Below are 15,461 nucleotides of genomic sequence, written 5' to 3' on the forward strand. Positions count from 1 at the left end.
AATATGTAGATATGTATGTCTTTTTCCAATTCTCATAACTGTGTTGGGTGTTTATACTTCATTCATAGTCCGGGCATGGTAAAATAGTTCATGCATTTTAACTGAAACATTATTGTAGGTTCTAATGTTCTATTTATGCAATTTTTTTATATATTTTAATATTTCATGCCAGGTCATTTTTTGTCAGAAACATGGCAATATTGTTTTTATCGGCCACCTTATTAACATTCGTATACTTAGTTGTAAATAGAAGTGAATTTATATACCCACTATGCGTTACAATATTTTAGGTTTTAGTGTAGAAAAATAAATAAAGTTATACTTAGATATATGTCTGTCTGGAGGTTAAAAATTCTCCATTAGAATGCGGTCCATAATAGTGACTTAAATTATTGTGCATTAAAAATGGTAAATAATAGGAGAGTATAATCCGTAATTATTTGTATGTACATAGATAATTGTGTAAAAGCTCAAATATATTTAAATGTAAAAAAATAAAAAGACTTGAATATTAAACTGATTTTGTTAAAAAATGCTTTTAGCGTAGCCTTGTATATTAGTGAGTGTGAAAAATTAAATGAGTAAAATATCGAAATTTAAATATAGTGAATATAGAAAAAATATTTAAGTGCACGTTGAAAATTAGATATTATATTATTATGTATGTACGTGATCATTTCTATTTGTAATTCATAGATTTATATCGATAATTCATATGATAATTAATATTATTGTAATATTGTGTTCATTGTAAGTACTTTTTCAAAGATAATGAAAAATTTAATCGTAGGTATTCTGTTTCATTATGAAATTGGACATCAATGTTATCATACCATAATATATTATAATCTTTATCATCGTTAATGTACCTAAGTAATGATTTTAATAGTCGCGTTAAAACATCTAAGTGTATAACATTTTGTTACGACTCGAATAATTGTGTAATAGTAAATGATTACTTATTAAATTATGTAGAGACACGTTCATATTTCGTTGAAATGGATGGTTTAAAAATAATAATAAATGTGACTATAGAAATTCGTTGTAATAAAGCATTAAAATAAATTCAAATTTTTCTTTAACCCTAAAATTTGAACTTGAAAAATCTCTATCAAATACTTGTCAAATTTAAAAAAATCGGTCAAGTGCGAGTCGGACTCGCGAAGGGTTTCATACCATCGTACAAGATATAATATAAGTCCCGCAAATTGCTAATGCGCGTGGCCGCTTTTTTAGTAGCGTCAGCATTAGACTGAAGTTTCGAGCTGATGGTATATTTTTATTTCGGCTGACGTCCAAATGACGTCATTTCGATATTAATGAAAATGGTTCCAGCACAATAGCAATTTGCGGGACTTATAACAATGTGATTTTTATTTAATTTATATTTGTATGGCAGCCATTTTTCTATTATTTGTTGTTAAATAGGGGTACCAAAATTACACTGCGAAAATTTTAACTCTCTGTCTACCTACCTTTCTGGTCCATGAGATACCTGTAGGTACAGTGTACAGTGTACAGTAGGTACAGACTACAGATAGACAAAATAAAATTCAGGTTTTTTTTTAATGAACATAGAAAAAAATCTCTATTTTCTTTAATGAAACACTTAAATCAATTAGCGAGTACGATCGAAATTCACGATCGCCGTACCAAACCTTTCGAGGGCGGCGTTAATTTACACGACTTATAAGCTACTAACACGAAAAATAAACAATCTGATATCCTTCCCTTTTTTATTGCTTCAAGTAAAAACGGTACGAAGGCTTCGCGGCGGAGCGGGGTCGAGGCGAGGGGGGACAGGTACAGGAGCGCTACTGCCTCCGACGACGCCGGTACAGTAGTACGCGCCCAACTCCCACTAGCCGCGCGCCGTCTGCGCACACGCAGCCTTAGCGCCAAACGAAAATAACCTGAAAAACCTCTAGTGATAACCACAGTGTATGAAACTTTACTAGGATTACAGTGAGAGAACTCAAACGTTGAAAAGAACTGTGATGTGTTTTAACTGTTTAGTGCTTACAACGTGACACTACGTCTATTAACTGTTTATGGCCTGTGCAGTGCGCCTATTGTTGTGTGGAAGTCACTAATCTCCTATTCACCTGTCCACGCCAAATGTGGTTAGACTGTGAAATGTGACAAAAAATTGCAATGATACATCATTGTTCGATTTGGACCCTCGGTTTGTAAACTTTGCGGGCGACTACCTGACTACTGGAGGGTTGAAAGCGTCGGCCGATCGATCGGACAACCCGTCGCCTTGTGAGTCCAATTTTTTTATAGAATACGTAATTTAATACGGCGGATGTGGAATAAATTGGGTAGGCAGGGTGCGTTATACGCTACCTGTTTTATTTATCATGGTCATGTGCACGGATGTGTGCCATTAATGTTTATTATTGTTTTTATTGGCGATGCCACCCAAAGGAACACAATACTTCAAACGTAACGGTCTATGGTTAAGGCAGGGTTAAGGATTTTCAAGATTTACAATGAGGCCACTGTTCACGGGTAATTGTAATATCAGTAGCTTAGCCTCTGTGGCTTAGCTTTTGAAGAAAAATGTAAGGGGATTATTTAATTAAACATTAGGCATAATGGTTTTAAAGCGTTAAGTACCTACCTACTTATATAAATACTTCATGAGCCAACTTTATATTTTATGAAACACGTGCCATAACCGTTAGGAGAGCCTATTGTAGAGCTCTAGAGTAGACTAGAATAGACGATGCCCGCGACTTAGGTTTAAAAAACCCGTAGAAACTTTGATAGGAAAGGCATTCCGAACCAGTGGTAGATGCATCCGACTATTCGTAAGTACTTGTAAAAGTTTATACGAATAAAAAAGATTTTTATTTATTTATTTATTATTTCCAGGATAAAATTAGTAGCCTAGGTCACTGTTCAGAACAGATCTTTAACTATATCTATGCAAAAAATCACGTCCATCGTTGCTCCATTTCAGCGTGATTGGAGGACAAGTCAACAAACAAACACTTTAACATTTAGTTTTAATATTACTAGGATTTAAGGTCCATTAATGGCCATTTCTCTAAAGTAAAGTCTGTTGTAGCTGTAAAAATATATTCTAACCTCAGAATAGATATTTTTAAAAAACAGATTAAAATGCTGGCTTCTCTATCGATGTTCTATGGTGAGTACCTACTTAACTAGTTAACTGTAGTTTCTATAATGTTATAAGTAGTTATCTTTAGTAGGTACCTATTTCACATTCATGTCTTCAAGATATAAAAAGCCTTGAAGAAAAAGATTCTCAATCCAAAATAGGCTTTGAAATAAGAATTAAAAGTTCATTAATGATAAAGAGAAAGACACCCTAAGGATATAAAAAACTGACTGACACACAAAAAGCCAAAAATATTCTCATATAATTCGGCTAAGTTATTGTAGAAGAGAAGCTCCAATAAGTAACGAAAAGTTTGGTATTCAGACATCAGACAATAAAGTCTTAATAGACAGACATTGATGTATTTTTGCCACGTTTGTGCGCTATGAACAATCCAATCATTTACATGATAAACCTATTCAAGTTAGTTAGACTCAGTCATCCGACAAAAAAGTCTTACAGGCATCTCAATGTTTCTATTGATTGTCTCATAGATTTGAGAAGAAAAATTATTGGAAGTGGTACACTTTGCATAAATAAGATGTTTTTAAATAACTTAATTAGAATTTACACCCATTAATCAAGTCATTCTGTCGTTAGTTAAGATAAAGCCTAGGATATCCATTTAACATAGCACACGGCTACTTCATGAATAAACAATATGCACACATTTAAAATAATGAGCATTTATAGGTAGGTAATCGATAATATTTCAGGTTTTTCGATTGCCCATTTTAATGTCGACTTCTTGGAAATGCTTATTTCGTTTATTTATTTGGAACTTATTTAAATCAAAAATACATATCAGATCTATTTGATATTAATTGATGTAAAGTTTTGTGAACAACGTCGCGAGTCGTGACTTTTGTCTGTGCTTAGCTGAATATAAAATAACTTTAAATCAGGATCCCATCTTTGAAAATAACCATATTCTATAGAGTGAACCACTTACATATGTAGTACCATATGTAAGTGGTGAGTAATTTTTTTTTCCAGCAAGTTTTTACAAGGTAGATATTTATAATAATTTATGAAGCAAGTACAAAAATAGAAAGGTCGGTATTTTAAATTGTAGAACTATATAATTATTTACTGCTTAAAAACCCTCGATATTAGATGGCAGCCTCGTAACGGCTGTTCTGTTTGGCGGCCTTTTTAAATATTACAGCACTAGTGCGGTAATGAATATTACCTTCTTTGTAGTACCGTAACCTATGTATGTAATTTGTGTCACAAAAGTGTGGCAAAAGTCTATTTTACAGTTTTGATGGAGGTGAAATAAGGAGGTGAAATAATAATAATAATTTACAAGAAAAATTTTTTTCTTTCTCAGTAGGTATCAGTTATAATACAGTAGAGCTGTAAGGCTCAGTCAGCGAATGGTAGTTAATCTGCGCCATCAACTGATAACATAATCTAATCAGACATACTGTGACGCGTTATCATTATAACAGAAACCTTGCGGCACCGAAAACGAATTTCCCCTCTAATAATAACAATAAACTCAATTGTGGTCAATATTAATTCACTATTTGTACATCACAGATTGTATGATTTGATAATAAAGATAAATAATTTCGGCGATCAGTCCCTTATGGACTAAGAGCCAGGACGTGCCAGAACTTCGTTATTTTATAAATATTGATAGGTTTTCTGCGTTTTGTTCCCAACACAGGGAGGAACGATCAGCGACTATGAAGTCATGGTGGCTTTTTTGCGAGATTACAGGTAACAAAGGTGTAAAAATCTTAGTCAAAGTAATCTAATTTTTTGTATTTTCTTTGGAATAGTATTAGAAATCACGTCATGCATTGCCAGACACATAGTGTCGTGGCAACCCCCTGCCAGATACCGTTAAAGTTTAACAATTTAAAGTGTCTGGCAATGCATGACGTGATTTATAATACTACATAATATATCGAAGAAAATACAAAAAAAAATAGACTTCATATTTTGACGTAAGATTTTTACGCCTTTATTAACTGTTATCTCCCAAAATCACCATGCTTCCAAACTTCATAGTCACTAATCGTTCCTCCCTGTGTTGCTGACAATACGCAGAGAAGCTTTCAGCTTTTATAAAATAACAAAGGTCTGGCACACGCTGGCTCTTAGTACATTAGTTCAATAACGCTTTCCGAGAACTCATTTTGAAATTTCTTTTGATGTTCGCCGCTAACATAGAAGCGGTGTTAATCAGTTAATTCATTTCATTTCGTTACTAATTAAATTATGTTGATTTCTGAAATATTATCAAAATCGGTGCTGATAACTTTTTTATTGCGCTGGAAAATTCCAGTTACTTGCCTGCGTTAAAGCTTTTTGATGCATCATGCAGATAGCTATAATGACGTAGACATCCGCTAAGAAAGGATTTTTCAAAATTCAACCCCTAAGGTGTTGAAATTGGGGTTTGAAATTTGTGTAGTCCACGCGGACGAAGTCGCGAGCATAAGCTAGGATGTAGTAAGTATATAAAAAGAAAAGTTCTGACTCCACTGACATAATATACCTATCATTGACTCTTGCACTTAGAAAGCTGAAAGAAGAAATAAATTTTGCACAGAGGTTCTTTTTACAATGTGGACAAGAAATGAAGGCTAGGATAGGGAATAAAGAGATATATTTTCGCCGAGCGAGGCCGCATTTTTTTTTTAGCCATGTTAAATGACTAATATTCCCCTTTCCTCTCCAATTAAGCGTCAGGCTTGTGCTAGGAGTAGGTACGACAATAGTGCAACGGGTGGGTGAACCGTCGACCTTTCGATTTTCAGTTCACTCCTTTACCGGTTGAGATATTGAGGCTTTTTATGTGTAATTGTGTTTTACCTACTGTTTTAATTTAGGGCAGGGGAACGACTCTAAAAAACGTCGAGAGTCATCAACCCCAATCCCGTGAAAGGATTAATGAACTAAATCCTAAGACAGGTCCGGGCAGCGTTGATTTAAAGCCCGAAGATTGGGCTGGCACAGATCTCTGATAGTATTCTCATACGGAATGAAAAACAAGAACACTTATTCAATATCAGCTACCTATGGATATATAGGTACACTAGTATACGTCATGTTAAACTTGATAATGATAATTATACTAAGAGCCTGTCTCATACCCGCGGGATACATTTTATCTAACGGATTTTGTAATTTTGACTGACTCCCAATACCAAAACTGATTCGTTAGATAAAGCTTATCTGGAAGTTCTGAAACAGGCTCTAACTCTTACATATCTTTATTGCAAAGTCATAATCATCATTTTTCTACTGAGCATGGGTCTCCTCTCAGAAAGAGAAGGGCTTAGACCACCGTCCACCACGCTGACAAGTGCGGATTGATACACTTCAGACACCTTTAAAAACAATATAAAAAAACTCTCACGCATGCACGTATCCTCACAAAATGGTTTCCTTCACCAATAATAACTCCGGAAAGGTAGAGGTGCGTGCCTAAAATCAAACCTCGGATTCCGCGAGTAGGTGGTCGACTTTTTAACCATTGAGCTATCTCCACTTTTTGAAGAGTACGTTCTTAAATAATAATATTTCGCTGTAAGGAAAGTTACGGGTGAAAGCAACGATCTAACCTATAACAAATGGCTGACTGTGAGAAATTTAGATCTAGGCAATCTCAAAATACAGAAACTTATAAAATACTAGATGATCTCCGTGACTTCGTCCGTGTGGACAAAGGCTTTTTAAAAATCCCATGCGAACTCTGAATTTCCGGGACAAAAAGTAGCCTATGTTCGTCCCCGGGATGTAAAAATAGGTTAAATAGATTGGGCTAATAGCTAACAGACAGACAGATAAGCAGGCAAACACACTTTCGCATAAAATGATATAAATCATCATGATCAACCCATCGCCAGCTCACTACAGAGCACGGGTCTCCTCTCAGAGTGAGAAGGGTTTGGCCATAGTCTACCACGCTGGCCAAGTGCGGATTGGCAGACTTCACACACCTTTGAGAACATTATGGAGAACTCTCAGGCATGCAGGTTTCCTCACGATGTTTTCCTTCACCGTTAAAGCAAATGATATATTTTAACACACATAACTCCGAAAAGTTAGAGGTGCATGCCCGGGATCGAACCCCCGACCTCCGATTAGAAGGCGGACGTCCTAACCACTAGGCTATCACAGCTTTTTTTGGAAATAATGATATTAATGGATACCTAATATTATTCCAATATTCTAACTCTATGCCTCCAAATTCCATTCCTTTTATAGGACACGATCTGTACAATAGTTGGGAAGCCTTGGCGCGCTACGTCGTCGTAGCACAGGCGTAACTTATTAGGCCTAATCACGATATACGAATCTTTACAAGATTCACGTCTGCGCCACGTCTTAGCCACTCTGCAATCCTTTCCATGCATAGTCGTTCCATGGGGTCTGGCAACGCTGAGCTTCGCCATTCTAGCACCTACAATTAGTATGTAGTACGAACTGCCTGCCTGCCGGTCTGCTGCATTTTCACTGCCCAACCGCTAAACCAATCTTGACGAAACTTGGTACAGAGACAGCTTGCAAATGAAAGGTTCCAGAAAAACCAAATATGTTACTAAAACCTAAATCTCAAAAGCCAAGTTCTGTATAATCTGAACCTGTATCCTAGACACAGATAATTCAACCCCAAGAGTACGCATATATGCAAGGTTTTGCGTGAAAGCAAAATCGTAAAATGTTGGCGAGGGACAGGGGAGTATGCGTTTTTGAGATTGGTGGACTTCACAGAGAATTTTGGTTTGTGGTGAACTCAAAAGTCACGTAAAGACAAGGTGCGGAATGAGGGTACCGAACGGGCATCGGCCGACTTTTATGCTAAGCAACTGCCTAAGCTTGGCGATCGCGGGTGTCCGGCTATTGGGAGGCTATAGGTGGTGGTCTATGATCCTAGATAATCTAGGATCACAGACCAGAATCTAACCTATGTCTATACCGACTACCTAATTTAAAGACGCAAAAATAAAATTATTTAATAAGATTAATAAAACTAAAAAGTTGGTATTTAATTATGAGATAACTATAGGGAGAAGAATAATTAAAGATGAGAGCAATAACAGTTTCTCAGGTATACATTAATTTATGTAGTGTCGATAATTCGGTCTCACCTGCTTACATAATATCGGGTTCGATGTAATATTCATTGTGAATTAGCTAGGGCGTGTGAGAAAAATTTCGATGCATATTAAGTATATTCATCATAACATCATCAACCGATAGACGTCCACTGCTGGACATAGGTCTCTCGTAGGGATTTCCACACGCCACGGTCTTGCGCCGCCTGAATCCAGCGACTCCCTGCGACTCGTCTGATGTCGTCTGTCGACTTAGTGGGGGGGTCTTATAACGCTACGGCTCCGGTCGCCATTCCAGCACCTTGGGACCCCAACGTCTATCGTTTTTACGAACTATGTGCCCTGGCCATTGCCACTTCAGCTTCGCAACCCGTCGAGCTATATCGGTTACTCTAGTTCTCCCACGGATCTCCTCACTTCTAATTTGATCACTTAGAGAAACTCCAAGCATAGCTCTCTCCATCGCCCGCTGATTGACTCTGATATATTATATTATTTCAATACAATCGTAATGTCAACCGATAGCCGTCTATTGCTGGACATAAGTTTCTTTTACGGATCTACGACTTTGCCTGCCTGAAGCCAGCGGCTCCCTGCGACTCGTTTGATGTCGTCTGCTCACCTAGTGAGGACTCTACCAACACTGCGTTTTTCGTAGTTCGCCATTCTTGCACCTTGGGACCCCAACGTTTATATCGGTTTTTGGCCCCGCTCATTGCCATTTCAACTATGCAATCCGTAAATTATATTTCAACTAGCTTATGCTACTTCGTCTACATAAACAACCACCTATTTAGGTTGAATTTTCAAAAATCCCTTCTTAGCGTGCGTTGATAAATCAGTCAGTCAGTCAGTCACCTTTTCCTTTTTAAATGTGATAATTAATATTGTCTGTCTCGTCGTTACCTATGCATTCGCGTGTCGTTCATCGGACTGAGTTGAAACTTTGGAGAGTTGTTGTTGTTTTTTAACACACTGCACCTTACCGGAACGCTAAATCGTTTGGCTATATACCAACTGAAGATGCTAGGATCCTCTTACACATTTTTTTTCAAAATAAACATTTCCTAAAGGTTTGTTTACTAAGATATTACAAGTAATATACCCCCAAGTCCATTACTAACTGCAGTGCCTTCATACATATTCATAATCTCTAAATTCTCAAACCAACAGAGATAAAAGTAGTTCTACAGCTTCGGAGCAAGTAAGATGGTAGAAACTCGATCAGGCGTAACCTTAGTGGGAATGAAACGAAACACAAAACCGCAGTAAGAGTGAAAGGGAGGGATGATCAGAAGGCTTTTACGGTAGAACGGGCAACACGTAGTGAAATGCGGGCCCGGCGCTTGCCTGGTTTTTCGATCTCGCTTGAATAAATTGATTCTTGGTGTTATCTTTTTTTGTCTTAAAGTTGTGGTCATGCTATATTTTTTTTTGTTTTTTTTTATTAAGTTTTAACTACTTTTTTAAAGACTGACTTAGAACGTCTCAACCTATACTATTTTACCAGAATCTGCCTAGTATTCCGAACCCAGATTGGATACGCTACCAGTTTTTGTTATAATTGTTTTATTATGTTATTCTGCTCTCGACCTTAAAAGTTTAATAGGTTTGTATGACTCACCGACTTTTGTACGAGTATATTATCATCATTATCAACCCATCGTCGGCTCACTACGGAGCATGGGTCTTTTCTCAGAATGAGAAGAGTTTGGCAATAGTGTACCAAGCTGGCCAAGTGCTTCACACACCTTTGAGAAAATTATGGAGAACTGCAAGGCATGCAGGTTTCCTCACGATGTTTTCCGTCACCATTAAAGCAAGTGATACCTACCTATTTAATTGCTTAAAACGCACAAAACTACGAACAAGTAGAGGTAGGTGAGTGTTTGGAATCGAACTCCCGATTGGCCGTCTTAACCACTAGGCTATCATGTCTTATAAGATGTAGGTACTTAGCTCATAAAGTAATATTCATAACAGTCAAATAGTAGCTTTACACATTGAGTCCTTCATGGGATGTTTATTCAACACTAACAATATCTCCGAGATTGCTATTCCGAGATTTACGAGTACCCTGATGGGTTCCAACTGAATGAATGCCTTAGCAGACTATAAAACGGCCGTATTTTATTTATTGTTCTTCCATAGAGTTATGTTTTCCTTGTGTTTCCTGTGTTGTAAGTGTTGTACTCATAAACTACTATGCTTTTGGACTTCTGTTCGAATAAGCTGAAAGTATATTTGACGCTGTAATAGCCTAGTGGTTTGCACGTCCGCCTCCTAATCGTTTGGGGGGTTCGATCCGGGCACGCGCCTCTAACTTTTCAGAGTTACCGATGTGCGTTTTATTCAGTACCTACCCTTATTATAAATGCGAAAGTGTGTTTGTTTGTTGGTTTATTGGTTTGTTGGTTTGTTTGTTTGTCCTTCAATCACGTCGCAACGGAGCAACGGATTGACGTAATTTTTTGCATGGGTATAGTCAAAAACCTGGAGAGTGACATAGGCTACTTTTTATCCCGGAAAATCAAAGAGTTCCCACGGGATTTTTGAAAACCTAAATCCACGCGTACGAAGTCGCGGGCATCAGCTAGTAATTAAATGTAACTTGTCCTTCTCCGGTATGTAAGCTATCTCTATACCAAATTTCATCAAAATCGGTTAAACAGATGGGCCGTGAAAGGCTAGCAGACAGATAGACAGATACACTTTCGCATTTATAATATTAGTATCGATTGTATAATGTATTTGATTGTATGGATATGAATTTTTAATTTATACAGCTAAAGTCGTGTGCAACCGCTAGCTATAAATAACTCGTATTGTAAGCAATCGGAGGCAACTTATCAAGTATGGACATTTATATCGGCTCCACATCAAAATCCGGTCGCCATTAACATTTTCTGATACCAGAAGCCGAGAAACTATACTATTCCGAATAAACTGTTGAATGATGCATGAACAACACAATTTAATTTGCATAATGATAAAAATAGTTAAATAAAACAAAACACTCATTAATCATTTTGAAAGAGCATTGAAAAACAAGGTGTGGAGGACCTCATTGGGTTTTTAGAAAAGATGTTTTGACGTTATAACTTCTTACTGAAGAGTTTATATTATTTAACGCGTAAAATTTAACTCCTCACGTCATGCCATTTTAAATTATTTCAAAGGTGAACCGCACTTTTGACTGTTGACTCATAGAGTTAAAATGGTGAATATATAGGGTGACTACTGAAATCTTTTAGTGTTCAAGAACTTTTTAATTATCAAGTACCTAGGTATCTCTTATTTTTTAACCTTATTTAATACCACAAACACGTAAAACACTACGCAAGTAGTTTTTAACTTTAAGTAATATTAGCTTATGCTCTTTCACCGCCGCGCCGTAGGGGTTGAATTTTCAAAAGTCCTTTCTTAGCGGATGCCTACGTCATAATAGCTATCTGCATGCCAAGTTTCAGTCTGTCTAGTAGTTTGAGGTGTGCGTTGATAGATCAGTCAGTCAGTCAATCCTTTTATATATTTAGATGTTGTAAAGTTGTTGTTGTAATGAGTTTAATACTCGGGACAGATCTCACATTAATTGATATATTTTATAGCTAAGCAAGAACAATTCACTTATTGGTGGCAAAATGTTATGTACCATCTAAAACTGTAAACAAATTGTGAACCGTTGAAGCGTGGGCGGATCGTATGAGAACTAATCTATTTTTTATGCTAATAGATAAGTAGAAACAATGTAGAGCTACTTAATTAAACATGTTTCTCGATCCATAAATCTAAATATTCAACACCTGCTTACTAGTTACCGGCAAGATATCTTCTTACCAAAGTGAAAGCCGTATAGATAAGTATCGACTTTAGCTCTGCACATGTATTAAAGAGCCTTACGGAACCACAGACTGTATTACGTTGTACAGTACGCGGCCAAAAGTGATGAACATCGATCTTTAGAAGGAGACAGAAAATTTGTAGAGCACTGTCTCGGTCGTTGAGACCGACAAAGCGTCATATAGATACTTACGAGCGACAGAGACAACGCTCTACAAAAATGAAATGTTATTCTAAGCCGATGTTCATCATCACTTTCAGCCGCGTACTGTGCCTATAGAAGTAGGCGTTATTTGCGTAAATCCATTATATACAATGAACCAGAAGCTTAATTTGCTATAATCCGCTGAAACAGCCGTGCCGTACGATGCCGTGTAGAAACCAAAGGGGTATAAAAACTGCCATTCCCCTTCTAGGTTAGCCCGCATCCATCTTAGATTATATCAACACTTACCACCAGGTGAGATTCCTGTCAAGGGCTAACTTGTATCTGATTAAAAAAAAATATGCACATCGTGATAGGAAATGCCACATTGCAGATGTAAGTTCTTTAATCTTTTATGTGGCTATAGCAGCGCTAATTAAGTTTCGGTGTAAGGCAAAGCTATAAATTCACAAAAACGAAACTTAAAACCTTTTGGGTACATAAGCGATGGCAAGTGTCCGTCGTCATTAACACGTTTTTATTATTTGTAGTTCCATGAAAAATTGTGCTTACGACCTGTTTTTAGGGTTCCGTACCTCAAAAGGAAAAACGGAACCTTTATAAGATCACTTTGTTGTCTGTCTGTCAAGAAACCTATAGGGTACTTCCCGTTGAACTAGAATCATGAAATTTGGCAGGAAGGTAGATCTTATAGCAGACATGAGGGGAAAAATCTAAAAACCGTGAATTTGTGGTTACATCACAAGAAAAAAATTAAACTGTGTTCATGAAGAAATATTGCTTTTCCAACTTTCAAAGTAAGATTATACTATACTAGATGGGGTACATACTTTACTTTAAAACAGATTTTTATTTATTTTTAGGCATAACAGTGTTTGATTTATAGTACAAAATGTCGATAAAATACGATTGTAGTGCGGAACCCTCAGTGCGCGAGTCTGACTCGCAATTGGCTGGTTATTTGGACGTCATACCTACTTCCATATTTACCCATGTTCTGTTATTCCCGAGTCCAAGCTTTACGCTTTAGTTGGAGGGGACAGGGTAATATTAATCATAATTAACATAGCTAATAATATTCTTATTCGAAAAAACCTGATTAGACCTAATTAAATGTTCATCGTCATCATTATCATCCCATTGCCAGCTCAATAATGAGTCTCCTGGCCAAATGCGAATTGGCAGACTTCACGTACCTTTGAGAATATTATGGAGAACTCTCAGACATGCAGGTTTCCTCGCGATGTTTTCCTTTACCGTTAAAACATGTGATATTTAATTATCAAAAATCCCTAAACAAAAAAGTTAGAAGTCCGTGCCCGGGATCAAACTACTGACCTCCTGAATTGGAGGCTGACGTCTTAACCACTAGGCTATCACCGCCCCATATTATCAACTGCTAATTTCTATTCATTGTTTCAGATGATTCTTCATGCGTAATGTCTGACAACGGAGGAGCAGCTGTATCACGGGCGTCAACACCTCGCCCAGTAACGGAAAGCCCTGCCAATCCGCCATTACGTTCTAGACATGACCAGTTCCTCGCAAGCTCTGCTCAAAGAGCCCAAAGACCTTCGTCCAGTGGCCGAAATCCTAGCGGAAATTTCGACTCACCTCCTCTGCCATACCACCGTCAGATAACTACAGGCTCTCTTCTCACGGTATCCCATCGTGAATCTTCTGCTTTCGTTCCCGTAGTCCCAACAAGAGCTATGCACCCTGTTATGTATCCAAACGATATGCATCCCCCATTATTACCTTCAGAAATCATAGAGCGCGAGCGAATTCTGGAAAGAGATAGAAGTGAATCGGCCAAAGGTTCCCCGGATAGGGCACCCGCTAACTTTCCTAAGCGAAATTCATTTGATATAATGGCTATGATGGTGGAAAAGAGAAAGGAGGTAGCATTGCGAGAAGCGGCAGCTGCAATGTTGATGCCTCACCATAGAACTTCGTCTATCGAAGGGATGATAGCAGACGGATCATCTCAACCCCCTATTTACGGACCTCCTGGTGCATTCCTCGGAGCACCGGGTCCTTCTCCAACGGCTGCCAACAGCTTTACCTTCCCCGGAGCTGGGTTATTTCCACCAGGTGCTGGCCCACACCAGATGCATCCACATCTAGACAGGCGATTACTTAGAGCACCTGGTAGAGCATCAAGGCCGAAGAAGCAATTCATCTGCAAGTTTTGTAATCGACAATTCACAAAGTCTTACAATCTGCTCATCCATGAAAGAACGCATACAGATGAACGTCCCTACTCCTGCGATATTTGTGGCAAGGCATTTAGAAGACAGGATCATCTACGAGACCATAGGTAAGAACATTTTTCATTCTTAATTTTATAGTTGTATGATTTATCCCTAACATCAGCTGTTATTCTCAACAATTAGCAGCCCAAGCACAAACCATGAGACAACTTTTTCTTACGGCTTTTTCAACGCTTTGTCGAGAAAGTATCTTAGAGCTGCAGCAGTCGTTGTAGCTACATAAACTTCTGTTGTAGGTACATAAACTCGAGATCTAAATCGGTACTCTATTCACGGAAAGAAGTTAGTATAAGGCTCGCTCTATGTTAAGTAATCACATACAAATGATAGAGACAAAAGCTCAGTGGACGCTAACTATTTTGAGTTATCAACCAATCATAAACGAAACTATATTCTCTTATTGAGTTTCGAATGTTTTTTGGAAACATGTTTGTGATTGGTTGGTGTATCAAAATGAGATTGAGAGATTTGAGATTTTTGTCTCTGTCATTTGTATGGGAATACATGACAGAGAAAACCCTCTTTTCGTGGATAGAGTAGTTATAGTGCTCTCGTTTTTCGCAGGGAGCATTATGAAAAGGATAGCAATAGATTTAGATCTGTCATTTTAATTTAGTTTAAGAGCGGAGCGAGATCAATAATAATTAATCTATGGTTTAGAGATTGTATAACAGAAATAGCCACAGCAGTTACCTTCTGACTTAAATATTTAAATATATAAAATCAATACAAAAAACTTTTCTCATGTTCAAAGAAGACACGTGGTCCACTGCGCCGGACTGTAATTAAACTCAAATAATATTCTATGTGTGATATTAAAAGATGGTTTGATAAATTAAAATATTAATATTCAAGAACATTTTAATGTTCTACAACGTTGATCATAGTAAGTATAGAGTAGAACTCAATTTAAATGAATTAAGAGCCAGCGCGTGCCAGACCTTAGTTATTTTATAAAAGCTGAAAGTTTCTCT

General features: G+C 37.4%; 1 protein-coding gene across 1 annotated transcript in view; it reads left to right on the top strand.

Moving 5' to 3' along the window:
* The first annotated feature begins 1,836 nt into the window (after positions 1-1,836).
* The window catches only part of bowl (brother of odd with entrails limited), a 61,968-nt gene continuing 48,343 nt past the window's right edge, over positions 1,837-15,461 (top strand). Inside the window, exons 1-2 of the mRNA XM_034978940.2 lie at positions 1,837-2,265; positions 13,637-14,534. Of these exons, the coding sequence (XP_034834831.1) occupies positions 13,654-14,534 (881 nt within the window). The 5' untranslated portion in view covers positions 1,837-2,265; positions 13,637-13,653. The remainder of the gene's footprint in view (positions 2,266-13,636; positions 14,535-15,461) is intronic.

This window comes from Maniola hyperantus, chromosome 19, assembly GCF_902806685.2.
Source record: "Maniola hyperantus chromosome 19, iAphHyp1.2, whole genome shotgun sequence".
In the NCBI taxonomy this organism is placed as follows: domain Eukaryota; kingdom Metazoa; phylum Arthropoda; class Insecta; order Lepidoptera; family Nymphalidae; genus Maniola; species Maniola hyperantus.